The sequence below is a fragment of the Seriola aureovittata genome, chromosome 10 (genome assembly GCF_021018895.1).
Source record: "Seriola aureovittata isolate HTS-2021-v1 ecotype China chromosome 10, ASM2101889v1, whole genome shotgun sequence".
Taxonomy (NCBI): domain Eukaryota; kingdom Metazoa; phylum Chordata; class Actinopteri; order Carangiformes; family Carangidae; genus Seriola; species Seriola aureovittata.
This window is the reverse complement of record NC_079373.1, coordinates 9,330,353-9,352,227: the sequence shown is the minus strand read 5'-3', so window position 1 is coordinate 9,352,227 and position 21,875 is coordinate 9,330,353. Positions and strand designations below refer to the sequence as shown.

The window sequence follows — 21,875 nt, the reverse complement described above, 5'->3', positions numbered from 1 at the left end:
TTGTGTAAAATTATATAAACATTGCAATTTGATGCACTTAAAACTAATGTATTGTTTTTACACCACCAACACCAACACTACCATAACCTGTGGGTCAAAAAATGACCATGGTTTGTACCAGTGATTTAAGGTTTGCCAGTGTTGATTAAACCTGAGCATGTGTTCGTAATGATCCCACTTCAGTTGCTAACATTAACGCCTCAACATGAACCTTTACCTAATCTCAGATGACACTTTTAGACTGATTGAATTTGCCTTGTCGGATTCCTTTGTTTGTCTTGCACCACAGACCAAACACTATTTCATAATAACACAAAACATACATTACAAAACAATCATTCAGCCAGTCAGCAGAATATTATTGCAAACAAACATTTGTACTATAGTCAAATATTACAACAACAGCAGTGCAATCAATTTTTCATCCATTTCTTCCACTTCGTGACCTACACACGTTATTTGGGCTCTCTAAAAGCATCGGACCTTAAATCTTACGTTTAATGGAAAAGCTGATATTAACCAAATACAACATGAGATGGATCAGTTGCAATGCTACTAGGAACTCTCACCATCTTTCTGCCTAATTGTAACCGTCTCTTGGACCAAATGGTTTAAAGTGATTTGCACCATCCTTGGTTCAATGCCAGTTGAGGACCTTTGTTACATGTCATCTCCCTTTGCTCTTCCAGTCTGTTCATAAAATCAAATAAAGGCAAAAATGTCTCAAAATGAAAAAAAACATAACCATACTCATGCACATTCCCAAACATCCTAAAATCTTATGGCATACAGTTCTAGCAGCCTGACTGTAGTGCTGCTTCCCTGCACAGTAACAATAAATAGACTATTAAATCAACATGCAGCAACTGAAATTAATTATTATATGTCATTGTTTGATATTTCGTGTTAATAGGCTAATCACCAGTCTTTGTTAATATTGACAAACATATTCAAAATACCACGACAAAATAAGTGCTACTCCTGCATGCGTTTTTCAAATGAAATATATTTGTTTTTCCATTTCTCCCACAATAATTAAGGACACATAAAAAGTAAAAAAAGAACAAAACAAACAGATACATCCTAGAACTGAACAACAATTATAATGATACTAAAATAAAATAATAATACACATGGCATTAAAATAAAATGCATGCAGTATATAACAAGTCAAGTCAATTTTTATCTCAAGGCACTTTTCACATAGAGCAGGTCTGTACATAGGTCAGTATATAATGATGTTGCTAAGAGAATCATTTTTGCACATATAATTCTGGGCAAATATTTGCACAATCATTTGCATAATCCATGGTATTCCCCTGTAAATCAGTATGTTCTTATCTTTAAGAATTAATTCCTATTTGCACAGCAGCTGCATTTATTAAAGGCAATAAAGAATGACTTGTGTCACTTAGTTGTGCTAAGTATTGCACGAAGTGTCCCTATATCCTGATGCATGTTTCCTCTGCTTCACGGTGTAATGGCGCACATTAGCTCAGCAGTAAACAGGGTAAGACCTAAACTCACATGACTTTAGGCCCGTGAATGGAAATGTTTGAAGTAACGAGGCGTGCCTGAAAGCACCACGCTAGCCCTCGGACTGATGATGTCAGTTTATGGGCTGTAGGAGTTTCTGTATCACCATGTGTGCCGATCCTGCGTGAGCGGGCCTACTGCTGCTGGCAGTCAGCGGGCAGGCAAAGGAGAAGAGGAGGGGAGGAAAAGTGTGTTTACACAGACGGCAAACTGCCTGGGGAATCGTAGGGGAGAGGAAGTCAGCCGGCTCTGTCTGCCTGCTCCAACTTCCTGCTCAGAAAAAGAAAAAGCCCAGGATCCTATTTCAGTCCAGCACAACTGTGTAGACCAGAAGTAAGCATGGAAAAACAAGGGATCACACAAGCTTCACCGTAAAGTTTCACGGAGGGAAAAGACAAAGTCAGAGATTGCAGGTAACGTAAAAGAAACAGAGTTTTTCTATGAACGGCGCTTTGTTGGCTAATCTGTGGCTTGGAGACAGTGAAATAATGCATGATAAGTTGTATCAGCGACCGTGTTCACACTTCTTATGAAGTGTCCGGGCTGTAAAAGTGTTTGACTTGTGTTCAACTCTTCGGATCGAGTGTATTTCTAAGTTTTAAGCAAGAGTAGTACCGATTTAGTTTTGGACACAATTGTGCCGTCTTCCGGTCCGAGCAACATCTTGAAAATGAGTCAGTGGGGCAGAAGAGTGATCCAGACCTCTGTGCGTAACAGTTAGTGCAACTTTCGACTCCCGGATACAAGTGTAGCCTCACCAGAAACGGAGGCAAACAAAAGGCGAACAGGGCAAAAAAAAAAAGAGCACAGCCTCAGAGTCCGTCGCCTCTGTTTAGAGATGCTTTTTTATGGGCCCCTGTTGAATTTTCCACCGTCTGCGAACAGGAAGAGAGCAGATTTAGTCATGGCTAAGTAATGTCTGCACACACCATCTAATCTCATTAGGAGTTTCCGTTCAGCCAACACACTGGATGGCTTTGTGCGCACAGCGAGGCTTCTTAGTCTGAGCATCCGCAGCAGGGCTCCTCATCCCCGACAGAAACCACCACAATGTTCCTGTGATATTCCTAGAAAGAGTGTTTTACCCTGGCTGCGGTTCTCACAGTGACTGTAGTCACCCCGTTGTAGGGCTGTGATATGGGATTTTATCTGTGTGTGGTAGGCTTATCACTCAAATATTCATGTGGCGTGTGAGTTGTGAGGCTATTATCACTATGTTGTACTAATGTGTTTCCAGCTGGTTGCTGTCTGAGGTGTTTCTGACCTGCAGTAGCTGCAGGACACTTTAAAGTTCCACTGTGCTATTTGCAGCATCTTGCAAAGGTGAATGTTTATAAGTCACACTGGCCTAATTGTAGACCTGTCGGCTCAGCGGCCCCGAATTGGCAAGCCTTACTTTTGCTTCAAAGCGTTCAAAAGCCAAACCAAAGTCTGGGTTCAGAGTGGGTTAAAGGGTGGAGCTGTGAAAAGGGGACAATGATTTGATCTTTTGACCTTCTCCCTCTGGGATTTCTGTGGGAAGTGTGGCAGGACTGGGGAAATGCTCCCCTGCTGTGGGATCCCCTCTCCTCACCATTTGTCCTTGGAAGTAGAATAGGAGGAAGTCCTGACTGTGACAGGTTTGTAGTTTCACATGGCAGATAAAAAACTCAGGGGATAGCTTGTATCGGAAGCGAGTTCAGCCTCCCTCCCTCCCTCTCTCCTGTCTGGACAGAGACACTGTGTGTAGTGGTTGAAAGGCCAGGTTGTTATCGTTGTTATTGTGAACATCAGTCACTATTCACTCCTCACATCCACAGATAAGACCAAAAAGAACACGAGATGACAATACAGTCAGTCAAGTAGGACTGTGTGGAGAGTCAAAAAATTCAATTAAGTCGCCAAAACCGTATCTGAGGGATAAAAAGACAACTCCGTTTTTCCTTTCTTTTTTTTTTTTTTTAAATACTTTACTTATAAGGAATATAAACATCTTTCTTTTTGAAACCAAAAGAAATCAGACTTCTCACACCAGCAGCCAAAGAACTTTGGATAAATAAAATTGAGTCTAAAATTGGCAAAACTATAATTTAAAAAAGTAAATATCAGCCTAAAGAAAAAGTCAATCACTATCAAATCATAAGAATCAACTATGAAGCTGATCAGGCATTCACTCAACAGTTTTTGGTATTGGTTTCATCAGACTCATCACAGTCTGTACCAATGAAGTATTGATGTTTGAACCGTCATCAATATGTGGAAAATGCCTGGAGCTGATGACTGTTTTCATAACTGATTAATCTTTAAGAAAAAATCTCTAAAATGTCAGAAAAAGGTTTGTTTTTTTTAAAAAAAAAAAAAGGTCTCTCACAGCCTAAGTTGATCTTGTGTCTTGTTGTCTGATCCAAGTCTGAAGTCCAAAACTCAAACAAAAACACAAAACTGAGAAAAGAACCAAACCATCAAAGTTGGTGATGATGCAGGAAACAGCAACAAGTTTTTCATTTTTGATAATTTACTTAATGATTGACCAATTATCTAATTTTTTTTGCCAGTTTATTATCTGTCATGCGACTATTTTGATTGATTGACTAACTGTTACAGTCTGCGGTGACGGAAACAGCCCCCCCCCCCCATTATTAATATGTGAGCTCCTAGCAGGCAGACAGGAGCTTCGAGGCTGCACATTCCTCTATTAAAGGAATAACCCACCCTGGGCCCGTCATACTTCCTGTGGAGAGAGGGCCAGGTTGAACCGCAGCATATTTCTGGCTTGAGCTGTTGTTCCTCCTTATATTTTTTTTCTCTTCTGCTGCTGCTGCTACATTACACTACACTCTTTAACACACACTGTTCTATTCATCACCGCTCTACTCTGTCTTACACCACATGTTAAAGCTCAAACAGGCTCGTCCCTCCTCAGCCACTAACCTAATTTAGTCTGTATGGAGATTTGTGTGAAAAGGCATTTAATTAAGATGAAACATCAGCTCCCGTTGTTCTAAACAGTCTCCTCAAATACACGAGCTGTGTTTCGTCAACAGTTAGTTTGCACAGGTATTGAACATGGGCAGGAATGAGCACAGGAGAGTGTAAAGGAGAGTTGCTTGTTTCCCTTGGAGGTTTGAATTTTGTGCTAATTCTGTCATTGCAGCATATGCAGGTGGTTTTGGTGCTTTTTCTCTGTAAACTGACACCTCTGAGTGCTAACCACTTTTGTCTCTTAGTGAAAAAGGCCACAGGCGGAAAGAGCATCATCGTATGAGGATTATAAAAATAGCCAATCAGAGCTTTGATGTTGAACACTCTGCTCCATCTGTGTCAAATTCTGTCACCATCCTCGCTCTGATCATATGATGTGTATGTCTCACTGAAGGTATGGACAGTGCCATTACCCTGTGGCAGTTCCTGCTGCAGCTGCTGCTCGACCAGAGTCACAAGCACCTGATATGTTGGACGTCCACAGACGGCGAGTTCAAGCTGCTGAAGTCAGAGGAAGTGGCCAAGCTCTGGGGCCTACGCAAGAACAAGACCAACATGAACTATGACAAGCTGAGCAGAGCCCTGCGCTACTACTACGACAAGGTGAAACAGACTCGGATACTGGTCAAATACAGGAGCTCTGTGTAGTAGTCCAACTAATCATGTCACATGAGCTATTATAACTGAAAGGACCTGAAGGCATGTGAAACGAGTGTAGTTCCACGACAAACTGTTTGTTGTGCTTCTCTCTAAACCCACAGTCTCCCCAGATAGACACTTCCACTTCCTCTTTCTCATCAAATGCACAATAGAGCTCCGGTTATGACGTAGCACTGTAACACAGCACAGTCCTAGTGTGGCAGCTCGCCTTCTCTGGACTGAAATGTTGTCCAACTTCTCTGTGATAATCAATATATGTTGTGTTATTATTTTCCAGATTAATATCAGTTTGTTGTAAATAAATGTAAATGGTGTTAATGGTGTTTGTCTGTTTCACAGAACATCATCAAGAAGGTGATCGGCCAGAAGTTTGTCTATAAGTTTGTGTCCTTTCCTGAGATCCTGAAGATGGACCCACAGGCGGTGGAGATGGGCCTGGCTTCTGGACGGTTTCCCCTCCAGGAAGGAGAGGCTCCTGAGCTGGAGGTAGAAGAGGAGGAGGAGGAGGAAAGCGAGGAGGAGGCGCAGAGGAGGACCCTGGCGGCCCTGGGGGCGCAGCAGTGTCGTAACGACTACCTCCGCTCGGGTCTCTACTCCTCCTTCAGCATCAGCTCCCTGCAGAACCAGCCTGATCTGCTGCGCGCGCTGCGGGAGCGCCAGGAGGAGCCACGCTCCGTCATCCGCTTTGGCACCAACACCGGCGAGAGGAGCTCCCCTCCCTCTGCCAAGCCCGAGTCCTATGTCTCCCCCAGGCCATCCAGACTCCCCTCTCATTCCCACTCCCCGCCCTCCCCCCACACCCAGCCCGGCCGTAGCTGGAGCCCTGCTGCCAAAGAGGAGGAGGAGGAGGACTCTGACCAGAGTGCTCAGCCCCTCAACCTCTCCTCTGGGCACAGGGAGCGAGCCCTGCAGCCTCCTGAGAAGAGAAGCAGCAGCAGTGGTAGAAGTAGTTCTATTAGTAGTAGTGGTAACCAAGGAGATGGACTCCCACCAAAAAGCAAAAAGCCCAAAGCTCTGGAGATCTCCGCCCCATCCCTGCTACTTGCAGGGAGCGACATCGGCTCCATCGCCCTCAATAGCCCAGCACTCCCGTCTGGCTCCCTCACTCCGGCCTTCTTCACGGCACAGGTGAGATGATTTATCCGGCTGATATACAACTATAGTTTCCTCTTCTAGTATGTTTCCTCCGTCTTTTCTAGACACAGAGTCAGATGGTTTGGAGAGTCTAAAGTGCAATTATTTTAGTGCTTTGGGGGATGATGAGCCATTCAAGGTGTCTTTGAAGGTGTGTCCCTGCCTTTTGCCTAACAAACACTTCCAAGCAGTTTAAGTCCAGTGAATAACAAGCAGCAATAACAAAAAGTCACAAAAAATCATGTACATTTTATAGAAAACAGGCGCTTTTCAGGGATTGGGAAATTGTTTAACTTCCATCTTTCCTGCAGCAATTGAAGTAAATGAAGCCTTGAAAGTTAATGCAAACACTTCCACAGGTTTCCACAACTTTTGTTGATGACCAACAAACCTTCTGTCTGTACAAAGGCAGTATTGGAACAAACTGTGTTACTACTTGTGCATTATTAGGACAACACTGTACTGCGGGGAGTAGTGCTGTGTGTTGTTATCAGAGTGGTAAGAAAAAGGCGAGTGGTAGTAATGATGACAGACTGGTTGGTCAGGGGTTCATCCTACAGCAAGATAAAAGAAAAGAACCAGACGGTGGCGTCACATGATGGAGGAGCAGCACAGTCTCCAGACTTAAACTTCATGGAGCTGGTCCGGGATGAACTGGACAGAAAGTCAGGGCAAAGCAACTTTTTTAACACATTTTTATTTTTTTTTTGCCTTTATTTTGATAGCGACAGTGACAGAGAGACGGGAAAGTCAGGGAGAGAGAGAGGGGATGCAATGCAGCAGGGCCACTGCGGTTAGGACTGAGCTTTTACGGCACGCGCTCTTCCAGGTGAACCACCGCGGCACCTCCAACCTTAAACACATCTGTGGGAATCGTGTTGGGATGAACTGTCTCAACAATATTTGGTTTCCATTGTAGAAAGAACGCCACGAGTGTGTTCAGCTGCTGAATGAGTCAAAACTTCAGATTGAATATAGGATTTATGATTCCACGATTCCTTGTTTTTGTTCGCTATGCGTTCATTTCAGAAACACTGAGACATTACACTGTAAATTTCAGTAACAACTGGAATGTGTTCTAAAACTTTGGACCTGTAGTGTATGTCGGGATCAAATCAATACTCTTAATTACCGATGGCGTGGTACGCTGCGCACTCACCTGAGATTGCTCTAAAACGTGATTCGTCAAGCCATGTTTACACATCCCCACTGCTGCCCCTACGACACATTTTTACAAGTTCTCTTATTTCTGCTCTCAATAATTTAAGACAAACTAGAGATCATGTCTCTCTGCCGGCCTCAGCTGAAGTACAGCTAGCCCAATAATAATCAAATCTCAGAAAGAAAGAGAATCATTTCTGTGATGCTATCTGTTTCCGTCCCCTCTGTGCAGTGGTCTGGCTGGCGATGGGGAGATGATGTCAGTGTCCCTAAGTATTCAGAGAGCAGCAACAGACATCTGACACAAGCTGGCATGTGTTGTTGGAAACACTACCGCTATATTTAAGTCGTCATTTGAGCCAAAATTGGTTAGAAACAGAGGGAAAGGTATGGGAAAGGTAAAGGGGGTAGGATGTGAGGGTAAAATGTGCAAGGGCACAGGAATTTTTACGTAGTTTTGAACAAAAGAACATTTCGACTAATTTAATGAGTCATTGTTTGTGTTCGGTTTGGGAAATTACTGCCAGAATGTTTATGTGCTCCAAATAACAGACTTTGTAGAAATATGTCTACACTCAGAGCAAAGTGAGACATAGAGGTGTTTTGTAAAAATGTGAATATTCTCATGTGAAATGCAGGAAATTCAGTAGTTTTTACCTCTTTCGGTTGTCCAGGCGTAAACAACGTACCTGCTAGAAGATGGACTCGGGTCTACGGCGCAATTTATTTGTATTTTCTGCCACAAATTCATCTGTGACATTTTGATCTTTGCCATAACCCTGAAGGCTGAGCCACCAGCATCGACTGGTATTTAATAATCTCTTTCAGTTAATAATGTGTTTACGTTGGACTTGCTACAGAGAAAGAAAATCACTCTTCCATGTCAGAGGTTTATCCAGACATTAAGAGGGATTAATACTGCACTCACACTGTCTGTTTATCAAGGCGCAAAAAGTGGAATCAGAGGAAAACAAGCGATTTACAGAAATCTTCTCCAACTTATGCGAGCAGGGAAGAGGCCCTAAGTGATGCCATATGCTCCAATAATTCCATTAATAATGGGAGCAGGGCTGGTCCCTCCGCAACACTGGCTCACTTCTCTGAGGTGACACAGGGGAAAGCAGGGGGGAGGTGGAGAGAAGACCAGGGGAGAGAGGGAGAAATTGATTTCATATGTTTTCTCTCTAGTTAGCGTTCCAAGTGCCCCCCCCCCCCCCAAAATCTACAACAACCCCCACCGTCCACCTCCTCTCCTCCCCACGTCACCCCTGTATTCTGGGGGAGAAACCACAGACTTCCTTCCTGCTCCGTCAGTTTATTTTTCCAAACGCCAATACGCGTCCATTTCAGCATGTTTCGTATTACCAGAGCCCTGAGAGAAACGCTCTTCAACCAGTCGATCTCTGTTTGTCTTTTTAAAAAAAATTGTTGTCTTCACTGGTTTCTCTTATTTACACGAAGCCTCCCTCACGCTCTTCCTCTGTGTTCCCCCTTCACAGACTCCCTCTGGTTTGTTACTGGCTCACAGTCCGCTGTTGTCAGGCATCCACTTCTGGAGCAGCCTGAGCCCCGTCGCCCCGCTCAGCCCCGCCCGGCTGCAGGGCCACAGTTCCCTTTTCCAGGTAAGAAACACACACTGAGGTGTGTACGCAGAGAGAAAGGGAGAGGGGCAAAAATAGCAGGAGATGAGAACAGAAGGTGTGCTGAAAGGATTATTGTTCCCTGGTTGTAAAGCCGAGGAGGAAGTTGTGAGACTGTGCAGGTGAAATTAGTGCTGTGGCAAAATCCCCGTTCTTCCCAGCAGTTGTTGTCAACAGGAAGATTTTTGAAGAGATTTAGATGAACCAACTTCTGACACACAACACTGGTTCATCTTTTATGAAGTAATAAAATGATTGGCTACAGTTTTTCCAAATGATTTGCTCTTATATCCTTTTATGAAATATTCTTTGACATTGCCCCTTTATAATGTCCTTAAATTTAAGTGCCAATTTAAAGTAGAATGGGACTTGATCTTATAGAATTGGCATTTTTCAAGTAGGTATTTACTTGACAAAGTATATATAAAACTAGATGTTTTTGAGATCTGCAAAATGGCACACGCCAACGGTGGTGAAACGAGTTGACTTAGTGAGCAGGTCCAGCAGAGGTGTCCTGTTTCAGCGCTTGTGAGAGAGAGAGGAAATCCTGTGAATACTTCCTGTTTGAACCCAGGGGAGCCAGTTTGAACAGGGTGGACTGGTTTGAGAGCTGCTCCTCATTTGTGAAACACACACATGCACATGCACACGCACACGCACACGCACACGCACACGCACACACACACACACACACACACACACACACACACCCTTCACAGGAACACATACACCATACCGAATTCTTTGTGCACAAATAATGTTGACTTCTCCTTCTGTTGTGGAGGTGCAGGGGACAGAGAAGAAAAGGAAGAGGCACAATGAATTAAAAAAACAAAAAAAAACAGGAAACCAGAGCGGTGACAATGCTGCTGTTCCTCACCGGAAAGCAGCTTTCATAGAGCCTCCGTCCCCTCCTCACTAACTCTCAGCCCCTTTCTCTTCCTCCACAGTTCCCCAGCCTAATCAACGGACACATGCCTGTCCCTCTGCCAAACCTGGAAGGAACACCCTCCTCCCTGCTCCTGTCCCCCACCACCCACAAATCCTGATCCAGGATCTGTGAAAAACCTGTCATCTTCATCCATCTCTTGTTGAAAGTTTCTCAAAGTCATTATCATCAGCAGCAGTGATCTGTTCTCCGTCTTGTCAAAATTTGCTTCAGAAACGTCCTACGAGACGGTATGTGACCTCACTTTTTTTTTTTTTTGCACTTGAGTTGCTTCAGATTCCAGTGGGTGAAAGCACTTGGTAAAAGCCATATGCCATGATGTCTATGAGGCGTCTGGCTCTTTGTGATAAAATACAGCACATTTCCACATGACCCTGTCCATGATGGACAGTAGTGATGCGTAGCTAGCTGCAAAAAGCTAGCCGGCCGCTCATTCTGTGCAGAGAGCTTGGTTGTTTTAATCTTGTAAAAAAATAAAAATAAATACAAAAAATAAAAAAATTCTTAAATGTTCATCACAATGTGAAACTTGTTGTTTCACTTGTGTGGTATTGTATGTAATGTATGCACTATGCTTCTCAGATAGTACCGGCTGTGCCTTGTTGTCCTATTTTTCTCTTTATTTCAAAATCTTTTAATGAAGACGAGATTTCAAATCAATGAAAAACCTTTGTAACGCTTGTAATGTTCTTTTTTTTTTTTATACTGGACTTGGTATACAGTGTGTATTCTGTATATTTTTTTGTATTGTGAAGAATGTCTTATTTTCAATAAACAAAGCATTGAATGCTTGAACACAGGTGCCTTCAAGTTTTACAACAGCTAAATCAAAATGTGACACCAGGGGGAAAAAAATCCAAACCAGTTCATGTGAATTCTGTTTAAACTTTAGATTTAATTTTCTTTACTCTGGAAAAAAAAAAGCTCAAATATGGGAGGGCATCTGCAATGAAATCCCACACCAATAACAATTATCCACAAATAAAGTTAAAGAATGTCATACAAAACATCTCTTGTAACACTGTTAAATAGACTGACTCAGTATCTTATTCACGAGGGGCAGGACTATAGCTAGTGCTCCCTGAATCAGGAGTTCAGTGGCTGTGTGCTTCCTCATACAACAGAGCAGGCATGCAACACAATGAGGGAGGCAATCTGGAAAAAAAAGGACCCATTTTTTTTGTTTTGTTTTTTACAGTTGATGGAGATGGGAATGGCAGAAAGCAGGACACATCTGAAAAGGCAGCAGATTCCAACATGGGGAATTTACTTTGCACCTCCTCTTTGTAACAGACCGGAGGAGAGAATGTGTCAGATTGAGGCGGGCAAGAACAAGGACGAGGAGGTTGTTCAACTAGTTAAATATTTAGGATTTCTGAAGAATTTAGGAGGCGTATCTAATCCTGTAATGCCCTTGTTAATAATTCCATGTTGCTCTTTTCCTCCTGCATTTGTTCATTGGTCACGACAGAGACCACAGCATCCTGGAATGATTTGCCAGCATCTGACAAAAACGATCTTTTTTCCTTTTTTTTTTGCACAGAGCTTGGCAGCACTGCTCTCGTATTAGCCTCCAGTTAGGATAAAACTGAGTTATTACATCAAAGCTGGCCTCAGAAACCTTCAGAGTAAATGGTCACAAATGATTTGTGCAGCTAAGAGCAGCACCGTGGCAACTGAGACATGATCAAACCCTCTTGAGCTGCTACAGAAACATCCCTCTGTTTGTCAGCTGGTGTGCCTTACACACCCACTCACACCGAGGAGCTCTGAGGTGAACTTTTTATGTATGAAAATGGAAATGATGACAAAAAATATATCACTAAAAATACCACCACTTCAAGAAAAAAAATAATTAAAAATCTATATACATTGCATGTTCTTATTAAAGTGACTGAGCCTGTTAGAATTCTAGACAGTAGTTGGATTTAGCAGCAAATTCTCTCAATAAATATAGATGTACAGTATATAAATGTCTCTTTTGGGCCAGGTTCAGGCCAAACCTGGGAGGGAGTCGCACTGTGGACGAGTTTCCCAAGTAGTTTGGGGTGGGGGGGTCGGGGGTGGGGGTGATGATGATTATGATGGTGGTGGTGATGATGCTCCACGCCAACATCCATCTCAGGTTACTGATCCATCAGCGAGGCCGTACAGCTAGGAGATCCTTCCCAAAAAAAAAAAAAAGACCCCAGTCCAGAGAGTCTAAAACAGCATGCTTTGTCTTCTGCTCTTTCCGTTGCCTGAAGGGGGGAAAAAAAAAGGAGAAGCATAAATTTTGCTGTTTTTGTCTGTTTTTATTTAAGTTTACAGCAGAGCTTTTCATAGTCGGACACTTGCACGATTGCCTCCATGAGCTGTGTGCGTCCCGGTCACTGCTGACCGTGTTGATTAATGCGCCAAACTACAAAAACTAACTTATGCACCTGTCCTCAGGTCTTTCCCTCCTCGCCCCCCCACTTCAACTCTCCCAGCCTCACAGTTTGAAAACAAGCAATCAAAGGATGCATTCTTGCGTTACTCCTCACCTGACTCGGGGTACGACGAGTTCCGGTAGCCGGGATCTCTCTGCAGCTGCACCTCCTTCAGTGTGAATATGGATATGTCTGCCAAAGATAAAGAGTCAGTCAGTGCAGCAGAAAATCACATCTTGCCAGAACAATAATGTCTTTGTTATGAGGCTGTAACTGATCCTCACTGTACACTGCAATATCCTTCAAGTTGTACCTAGCGGAGCCTGCCAAGTCTGCATTACTGCGTTGCCATTTCATTACTCACTCTCTGGCAGTGTGTGCACACGTGGCCCCAGGCTCCTGAAGTACGACTGTCTCATTGCTTCATCAGCAGAGATCCTCTTTTTTGACTCGTACTGAAATTTAGGGCAGTAAAAAGAAACGCACAGCCATTAAAGAACAACAACAAAAAACAGGGTTAAGCAATGTGTGATCGCATGAAAATGACCTGGCGTGCCTTGATGCATTTCCTTCCAAAAATACAGCTCTAACATAGCTGCAACATGTGTCGCACTGTTTTTGACGTGGCATTAATGCCTGACAGATACTGAGAGACTCACTTTTAGGAATGACATCAGCAGGTCAATGCCATCAGTGTCCAACCTGCAGGGAGGGAGGGAGGGGGAGACAGAGAGAGAGAGAGAGAGAGAGCGGGAGGTCAGTAGAGGTGGGGGTGACTCACAGATGCTGGCGAGTGTAAGGAAGGAAATAGTCAACTGTTCCACAGGATTTCCTTACAGGAAGCGACAGAGAGCACACACTGCCAACTAAACAAACCAATAATACTAATGTCTAATTCACTAAAAAGCTCTACATACAGCAGCAGCTTCTCTTATACCTGGGTCTGATCAGAAACAACTGCTCATTTCCATCTCCAATCATTAGAGGGCTAACGAGAGAAGTGAGGGGGAGTGTTGAGTGACTTTAAGAATGTGTAACAGTCAATACACATATAAATATATATTTACTTATGACCAAATAACCAAATTACATAACCAAATGAAACGTGGTATAAGCTGTGGTACAATACAGCATATCTGACGTAAAAGACAATCCATATACGGAAGATGAAATGACAATAGAGTATGAATGTGCCAGTATTACCTGGGTGCGTGGTTAATAAGGGGCTGGGCCTTGTATTTGGGAAACTTGTAGGACTTGAACTCGTCGATAGAAGATATTCCAGGCCAGCTGTCTTCTGTTGGAGTGCCTGTGGAGGGACATTCAATCAACCCTGTTAGAGTCGGGCTTTACTGCGGCAGCTGGAGGGGCTTTTCACGCTGCCACAGGGGCTACATGCCAGGGTTAATGCGATTAAAGGCTCATATTTAAAGTTTGACTGCTTCCCCGTCAGCAGGGGGCAGCACTGACCTAGCAGCCTGAAGATGAGGTGCAGCTCGTCCTCCACTGTGGAGCCTGGGAACAGGGGCCTGCCGGCAGCCATCTCGTAGAATATACAGCCCACACCCCTGAGAGGAGGACACGGGCAGGAGGGATTAGGTCATGAGAGAGATGTCTGAGTGAAGCTTCAACACCGATCTGACTCAACAAGTCTTCTGCAGTTTAACTACCTCTAACTTTCCGGATCAGACTCCCTGAATTGTGCATTAACCGGCCAGTTTCTATCAGTGTGATGAACGAAATATCAGAAGCAGGAATTGATTTGAGAAAGCAGCAGGGCACTTTGAAGTTTGGGGATACCATTTATAGTCAAATTTCGTAAGAGCTCGGGAGGGTTCTTCAGCGGCACGGGCCACATCAAAGTCTCCTTCCTGCAGCTTCGGACACCTGTCTGCTCAGAAGAGCTCCGACAAACTGCAAGAAGCTCCAAACATCTGTGCTCATTTCAAAAATCACTGAAGCAGCTACAGACTTGAAATCATTTAGTAAAACTAGAAATTCAGACCACGAATTCTTCGTACTTGAGGATTTTATTTGCCTCTGCACCTTCGGTGTGTGAAGTCATATGGGCATAAAGAGAGAGTAGCCAGGAGTCTGATCAGTGTTTTCTAACAGTTGCAATCACCCCTGTTGAGTGAGGCCCACTCACCACATGTCTATCTGCGTGGAGTACTCAGAGGAGCCGAGCAGCACGTCGGGAGGCCGATACCAAAGTGTTACCACCTCGTTAGAGTATGTTTTAGTGGGCACAGACTTGGCCCTCGCCAGGCCTGTGGAGCAGAAACATGAGACATAAAAACAGATCCAATGGACACATTTAGTAGAAATACACATTACAGAATACTACGCATACATCTATTTAAAATATGGCTCAAATGTGTTCTGAAGTAACAGTAAAATATAGACAAACACAGCTTAACAAATGTAAAGCAGGTGTCACTCTTTGTCTAAATATCACAAAACCATCATAAACAGATGAAGCATTGACATCAGGACTGTTTTTGTTTTTACCAAAGTCGGCCAGTTTGAGTTCTCCTCTGTCGTTGATGAGCAGATTTTGAGGCTTCAGGTCTCTGTGAAGGACTTTCCGTCTGTGACAGTACGCCAAGCCTCGCAGGATCTGGAACAGAAAAATCTGGAGAAAGATGTTTCTGATGAGTAATCATGATCTTATTGGTGAATAAAAAAAAACATACATTACAAATGCCATTTCTGGATTGCTTAAGCAGCAGTCTCTCAAATTTCCTCTAGAGTATTAGATTATGCAAGAAACCTCGTATCAGGAGCAAAATGTGTTGCTGTCTCATTCATGAAGCACTTTCTTATTTGCTTTTATATAATAATATGTAATTTCATTTTTTGAGTCTCATTCAAAAAGCAGATGTAACTAAAACACAACTCGTGTGCAAATCGACTCAAATAGATTTTTGTGTAAAAGGTTAAGAAAATAAATGTCACTCCCCCCCACCCCCTTCACTGTCCACTCTCCACCACCAGGGGGCAATCTAACAGTGTTTCTTGTACTGACGGCAGCAACAACAAAGTCTTGAAAGTTGATGAAGCTGGCCAGGCCAGCAGGCCGCCTGCAGAGGCTCACCTTGACATTCTGCATGCTCAGGATGTTCCCACAATCGTCCATGTACTGCTTCAGGTCTTTGTCCTGGACGAGGGAGGGAGAGAGAGAGAGAGAGAGAGAGAGAGGGAAAAGAGAGCAACAGTTGGTAAGCGGGCTCTAATATGCACAGGGTCATGAATAATAATGATGTGAACATGTGAGTCATGCAGAAAGTGAGGGCAGAGGCTTGTTGGTCTCACCAGGTACTCGAACACCAGTGTGAGCGACTTGTCTGTGTGGACGATGTCGTGCAGCGTCACGATGTTGGCGTGTTTCAGGTCCTTCAGTAACGACACTACAGGAAAAAGAAAGAGGTGACAGTTGTGACAGTGAGGACGTGATAACAACCGTAAGATGTAAAGTTTACTTTGCTCAGTTCCTTATCATAGTATTGATGACGGCCATTTTTTTTCCTGAACTTTAATGTAATGGTTCTTCTGCTCTCTGAGGGTTGAGTCAGTGTCTCGTTAAATTTTGACTTAAAATCAGTTCAGTGTTAAACTTTGTAACATCCTTGAGTTTTTTTCTGAATTTTGTATCTCGTGGCCTCATTTGTCCTGAGTTTGCTTATTATTAGTGTTTGACATATTTAATGTTCCTGCTTTTCCGTTTTTCTTTTGTTTTTCTGAACGGATCAACTGTGACTTTAGATGTTACTGTTTTTATTTTCATTTCTCTTTTTTGGTGACATCTTATAAGCCATTAAGTAATAAAGTGTTTTTTTAATCTCACCAGCACAGTCCTTTTTATTCCTCTGAGTAACATGTCTCTTTTATCACTTATAAATAATTACTTACTGCAAACACATCAACTAAACTGACTCTGATGTCACTGGGTTAACACTGATCAAGCCAAGTGATGTGTATTTATAAAGCCTAACATTATGCATAATGTCAGACTCATAAACAAAGCTTTAACTAACCTCCAAGTCAATCAGGTTCCAAACATAAAATACAGGACTCACACTGATAACATCACATTCACCTTGCTTTCAACAAAACTGCGTCTCTGTGGCCAAGTCACATCGCACTGAGCAGAGCAATTACGAACTGTACAGTCTAGTGGTGCGATGACGAATAATTGACTTCTCCATCTCTACACACAGTGCAGCAGGGTTTCTATCCGCTGACAGTGCAGACTGTCAAAGATGTAAAGAGATGAACACTAAACTGTGACTCAACGTTAGACCGCAGTGACTTTGACAAAGCATGCGGGCTTCAGTGGAAGTGAACAGAAGACTTCACACTTTGCATGACGGCGTTGTTCCCTATTTTTTTTTTTTTTTATATATGTGCACCAGTTAAAATGTTCTTGTTCAAGTCAACTTACAGCAGTAAAAATGAAATGTGCCAGTGTTTTATCAACTGCCCCCGACGAGCCCCGTGATGGACGGGCCGAGAAAGCTGCTTATCATAAAAGGAAATAATCTATCATCACATCTACGTGGATATGTGGGGCTTGTGCGGAATTTGTGGTCAACCTTCGTACCTTCTCGTATCGCTGTGCACGGTGCCCCCTCCTCGTGCTCCAGTCTGATCTCCTTCAGTGCCACAAGGTTGTCTGTCAGTTTACTCCTCCCCTTGAAGACTGTAGCGTACGTGCCCTGGAGGACAGGAGGAGAGGGAGAGGAGGTGAGGACAGAAAGCTGGACTGATGCAGAGCAGTCTGACCTTCAGGGGTCAAAAGTAAACTCTAAATCTGTGTCTGTGCACGTTATGTCACTCAGCATGAGAACATTAGCACCTGGAAGAAAACTCGAGGATGACCGTGAACACACACTCTCACGTACCTCCCCCAGTTTGTCCAGTTTGATGTAGGTCTCCAGCTTCCCAAATCCAATTTCTGACTGGAGGAGAGAAAAGGACAAACAGTGTTAATGAGGGTAGTGTCTTTATTAGCACTGACAAGCTTAAAGACGCCACAACAAATCCTTATGACGGCCTCGCAGCAACAGAGGGGGGATGTAAGGAGGTCACACACCCCCAACCACCATCACAGCTAATCTCTTGTGACAAAGGACCGTTGGCTTTTGGCTTTTACAAAGTGTTTGTTTATGGGCAAGACAAGCAAAGGCAAGCTTTATTTATAAAGCATGGTTAATACACAACTGAAAACTCAATGTGCTCGTTTGATTTTAATTTGCCAAAAAATGAGCCGGTTTCAGTTTCTCTAACGTGAGGACTTGGTGCTGTTATTTGACATATATGATAATAAACTGAATATCAACTGGTTTCAACTGTTAATTGAATAAAATAATTTATCTAAATTCATCATCTTGGGCTCCGGGAAATTATTACAGACATTTTCACTATTTTCTGGCATTTTATGGATGAAATGATTAATCAGCATTAATCGATGATGAAAATAACCATTCGCCAGAACGTGCTTTAATCATCAAATCAAAAATGAGAAAATGCACATATACTTCACAGCCACTCAGGTACAACAAGCAATAAGTACAAACACTTTAATAACTAAGATGCAGTACGCATCATTGAAAGACAACAGTTTAGAGTCTGAGGTCCTGAAGAAATCTAGAGACTAGGAGCATTGAAAACTAAAGTCAGCGTCACCGGACTTTGAACTGACCCTCTGTACAGAATGAAGACGAGCTGACGACCAGATGACCTGAGAGGTCTGGGTGTCAAACACCTACTGTGGAACGAGGCCATTCAGGGCTTTCTAAACATCTCTGCAGGGCGGCTTGTATGCAAATGCAGTGGAGCGGCTGAGCCTCTGTGTTCATGCAGATGTACATTCAAAGTAAAAACACAAGCTAATTACTGAGGCAGCTGACAAAGTGAATGCTGAGGTGCTTGTGTAAACACATGTCAACAGGCTGAAAGGATGAGAATAGACAGTCTATGGTCAAGGCGTCTCTCCCTCGCTTCCCCCTCTCTCCTCTGTTCCTCGCTGACTTTAAATAAAACACAGGTCTCACAGCCATCGTTATGTTCTGCAGCCGCTCTTTCTGCTTCTCTCTAATTCTGTCTGATTCTCCTACACAGTCGATTCTGAAATCAGGACTCCTCACTCTCAGACGTGGGCAGTGATACTGTACATTTACATAAGTACAGTTTGTTGGATCTAAAACTTTCAACTCCACTACGTCTCTCTGACATGTGTAGGTATTTGTGACCCAGCTGGAAAACGTTAGGTTAAGACGGCGGCTGCGGTGATATGATAAACTGTATATCATGAGTCGATGTAGCTCTCACTTTAGAAACTCTGTGTGTATTAGCCCATATTAGGAAAATCATTGAACAGGACTTCTTTATGTTTTAATGTGTTGAATGTCTTGATTTTCCAGCAAGTCTGTTTGTTGGATTTGTCAAAAACAGACACAAATTCTTTCTCAGTCGATTTTTAGAAAATACCAAGTGATGTCAATATAGATCAATATCAGGAAACAGAATTACGTAAACTGTGTCAGAGGATGTTATTTTTATTGCTCACACACCTACATAAAATCATAAAAACAAGGCACTGATGGAGTTACACAAAATGCATCAATTATATAATAGTGTTATAAGAATAATTCTTTAAAGCCTCTGAATCGTCCACGGCCCCAGTTTTCTCTGCAATTCACATATGAATTAATGACAATTATTCTGAAATGCAATTTCATTTTATTGAGCTATTCTTCCACAGTTAAACCTTTTTAATTTTAATATCAAAACCAGGTGTGATCACTAGTAACTTCAGCCTTCCAGTTAGAGCTGCAACTGACGAGTGTTTCCATTTGATTCACCTGATTATTATTTTCTCGATGGTTCAGCTTCTAAAATGTCAGAAAATAGTGAAAAATGTACATCGCGATTTCCTAAAGCCTGAGGTAAGGTCATCAAACGGCTTGTTTTCCCTGACCAGCACTTTAACATCTTAAAATATTAGGTTTCAATCAGATGAGACAAAGAAAATCAGCAAATCCTCATAATTGAGAAGCTGAAACAAGGACTTTTTTGCTTAAAAAAATGACTTGAACTCGTCTCTGCGTGGCCCAATCCATCGTAATGTATCACCCCCCCCCCCCTGTCTATACGTGATGATGCATTCCCTGTTTGGCACCCTCTAGGCCTTTGTTCATTTTCACATCTGTATATTGATACTATTTTTGCCTCATTCGCCTTACTCACTTCAGAGCAAATATCATCTGCCAAATAAACATTATTTTAGATACCTTCAAGTAAGAGACTTGGTTTGAAAAAATATTCCCAATTTCCCCACTAAACCTCTGCCCACTGTAACTGATTCAATTTTCCAATTGACTGAAATCTCAAGAGGTGTGATTTCAAAGACATATAGTAATCTCATTGAGCTTGAGACCCCCTCGATGTCGGGGGTGAGGGGCGCCTGGAGCGCAGGTATGGGAGAGGAATTAGATGATTATACCTGGGATCTTATATTTTCATCATCCTTTAATGCCAGACACCATCTTATACAGTTTAAAGCACTCCATCGGATTCATTGGTACAGGGCAAAGATTAGACCCCACTTGTATTAGATGCAAGATTGAACCTGCCTCCTTATACCACCAATTCTGGGCCTGCACTTCAGTGGCTAAACTGTGGGACAAGATATTTAAACGTCTCTCCGACATACATCATACAAATATCCAACCCTCTCCGCGTATTGCTGTATTCAGAGTTTTACCGGTGAACTCATCACTATCTGGATCCCAGCGTGGGGCTGTGGCCAGAAGGGTTATTCTTCTGAACTGGAAATCCCCTGACACTCCACCATTTAGACACTGGGTTAGAGATCTATTGATGTCTTTGAGCTTAAACAAGATCAGATATTCACTTAACGGCAAAACTGACTTGTTCTCAAGGATTTGGGATCCCTATAAAGGTTACTTAGCAAATGCTGATTTTTCTCTCTCCCCTCGTTTAAATTAATTTATTATTGTTTTCGTCTGTATCTTATTCTGTCAGCTGGGTAGACATGTATTATGTTATTGTGCCCTCTGGTGTGTATAATTCATTCTACTTAACTTCTAGCTTGTCCTTACATCTTTATTATTTTGTGTTTATATGTCTGTCTCAATGTATGAGAATTAATAACTATGGACCTGAAGGTGTTCTTGTTTTGTGTTCAGCAAAAACTGTGAAACTCAATAAAAACAATTCACAAAAAAAAAAAAAAAAAAAAAAAAAGACTTGAATGATTGATCGATTGTCAAAATTGTTGCAGATTATTTTTCGTCCATTGAGGAATTGTTTCAGCTCTACTTCCAGTTAAGTCAAATGAATTAATTGAATGCAGGACTTTTACTTTTTAAACTTAAGTGTTATTTGTGGAATTGCAGCTTTTTCGTAGGTAACATGGATATTTGAGTCTGTTTCTTTTCTGACATTGTATGTACAATGATGCAACTAATGAGGATATGAAATCTGTTTTGTTTTTCCCTCCTGGCTATAAAGTCAGAGAGCAGCTCTGAGAGCAGCGTGGCGCCCCTGGGGAGTCAGTGTTTTGCTTGAGGGCACTTCAGCAGGAAGTTTGCTTGCCATCAGAGCAGTAGGAAAACTGAGAGGTGATTTCCCTACTTTGACTCCTTTCCACCAACTTCTCACTTTCTTTTTTGGCCTTTTTTTTTTACCCATTTTAACAGACAGCTGACAGCTGACAGTATACACACAGACATGGGGGAAGACAGACAGGTCTGACCTGCAAAAACTGTCTCTGGCTGTGATCAAACCGGGAATGATGCTGTTACATAGTATGTGCCTTAACATCTGTCACCAGGACACCTCTTTCCATCAATTTCTAATTTGACTTCTATGTCTTTTCATCCCTTTTTTCACAGGTTAACTAGTTTATCTTTCTCTCTAATCCCCCCCCTCACCAGTGATGCTCTTCGGGAGCGTCGGCTCAGCGGTTGGTCGAAGGGTGGGCTGCTCAGCTGCAGTTTCTCCAGGTAACCGTCAGGTATCCGGATGTCGGCGGGCAGGGACAGACGTTTGTTCAGGTCCTGAGCACACGCGCACGCGCGCGCGCGCACACACACACGCGCACACACACACACACACACACACACACACACACACACACACACACACACAGAAATGGAAAAAAACAAGAGAGGCAATTTAAAAACAGTGTCAACACGTTGTAAAATCCTTAAAAAAAACAGGAGTAAACCCTCAGCAAACAGCGTAAGCTCTGAATAAATACCACTGATTGACAACAAAATGGCAGGGACCCAGAGTAAACAAGCAGAATCTGTAAGAAGCAGCATTAGGCAGCACGCGTTAGGCCTCACTGGTCAACAGAGAGGCCAGTGAGTGTATATATGTGTGTATAAACAC

The 21,875-nt window shown here is 42.8% G+C and overlaps 2 protein-coding genes across 4 annotated transcripts in view; one reads left to right on the top strand and one right to left on the bottom strand.

Moving 5' to 3' along the window:
* Window positions 1-1,628: 1,628 nt before the first annotated feature.
* On the top strand, window positions 1,629-10,836 carry LOC130176121 (ETS domain-containing protein Elk-3-like). The gene is made up of 5 exons (XM_056387031.1): window positions 1,629-1,949; window positions 4,892-5,100; window positions 5,497-6,285; window positions 8,952-9,074; window positions 10,043-10,836. Exons 2-5 carry the CDS (start codon window positions 4,894-4,896, stop codon window positions 10,139-10,141), a joined length of 1,218 nt encoding a protein of 405 aa, XP_056243006.1. The 5' UTR covers window positions 1,629-1,949; window positions 4,892-4,893; the 3' UTR covers window positions 10,142-10,836.
* Window positions 10,837-10,916: 80 nt separating this feature from the next.
* The window catches only part of LOC130176120 (cyclin-dependent kinase 17-like), a 33,292-nt gene continuing 22,333 nt past the window's right edge, over window positions 10,917-21,875 (bottom strand). For all 3 annotated transcript variants that reach the window (XM_056387029.1, XM_056387030.1, XM_056387028.1), the window contains 13 exons: window positions 21,413-21,538; window positions 17,357-17,413; window positions 17,056-17,170; window positions 15,768-15,862; window positions 15,550-15,612; window positions 14,964-15,087; window positions 14,602-14,722; window positions 13,923-14,020; window positions 13,656-13,761; window positions 13,112-13,154; window positions 12,817-12,907; window positions 12,567-12,644; window positions 10,917-12,281 (listed from right to left, as the gene is read on the bottom strand). In XM_056387029.1, the coding sequence (XP_056243004.1) occupies window positions 12,244-12,281; window positions 12,567-12,644; window positions 12,817-12,907; window positions 13,112-13,154; window positions 13,656-13,761; window positions 13,923-14,020; window positions 14,602-14,722; window positions 14,964-15,087; window positions 15,550-15,612; window positions 15,768-15,862; window positions 17,056-17,170; window positions 17,357-17,413; window positions 21,413-21,538 (1,155 nt within the window). In that variant the 3' untranslated portion in view covers window positions 10,917-12,243. The remainder of the gene's footprint in view (window positions 12,282-12,566; window positions 12,645-12,816; window positions 12,908-13,111; window positions 13,155-13,655; window positions 13,762-13,922; window positions 14,021-14,601; window positions 14,723-14,963; window positions 15,088-15,549; window positions 15,613-15,767; window positions 15,863-17,055; window positions 17,171-17,356; window positions 17,414-21,412; window positions 21,539-21,875) is intronic.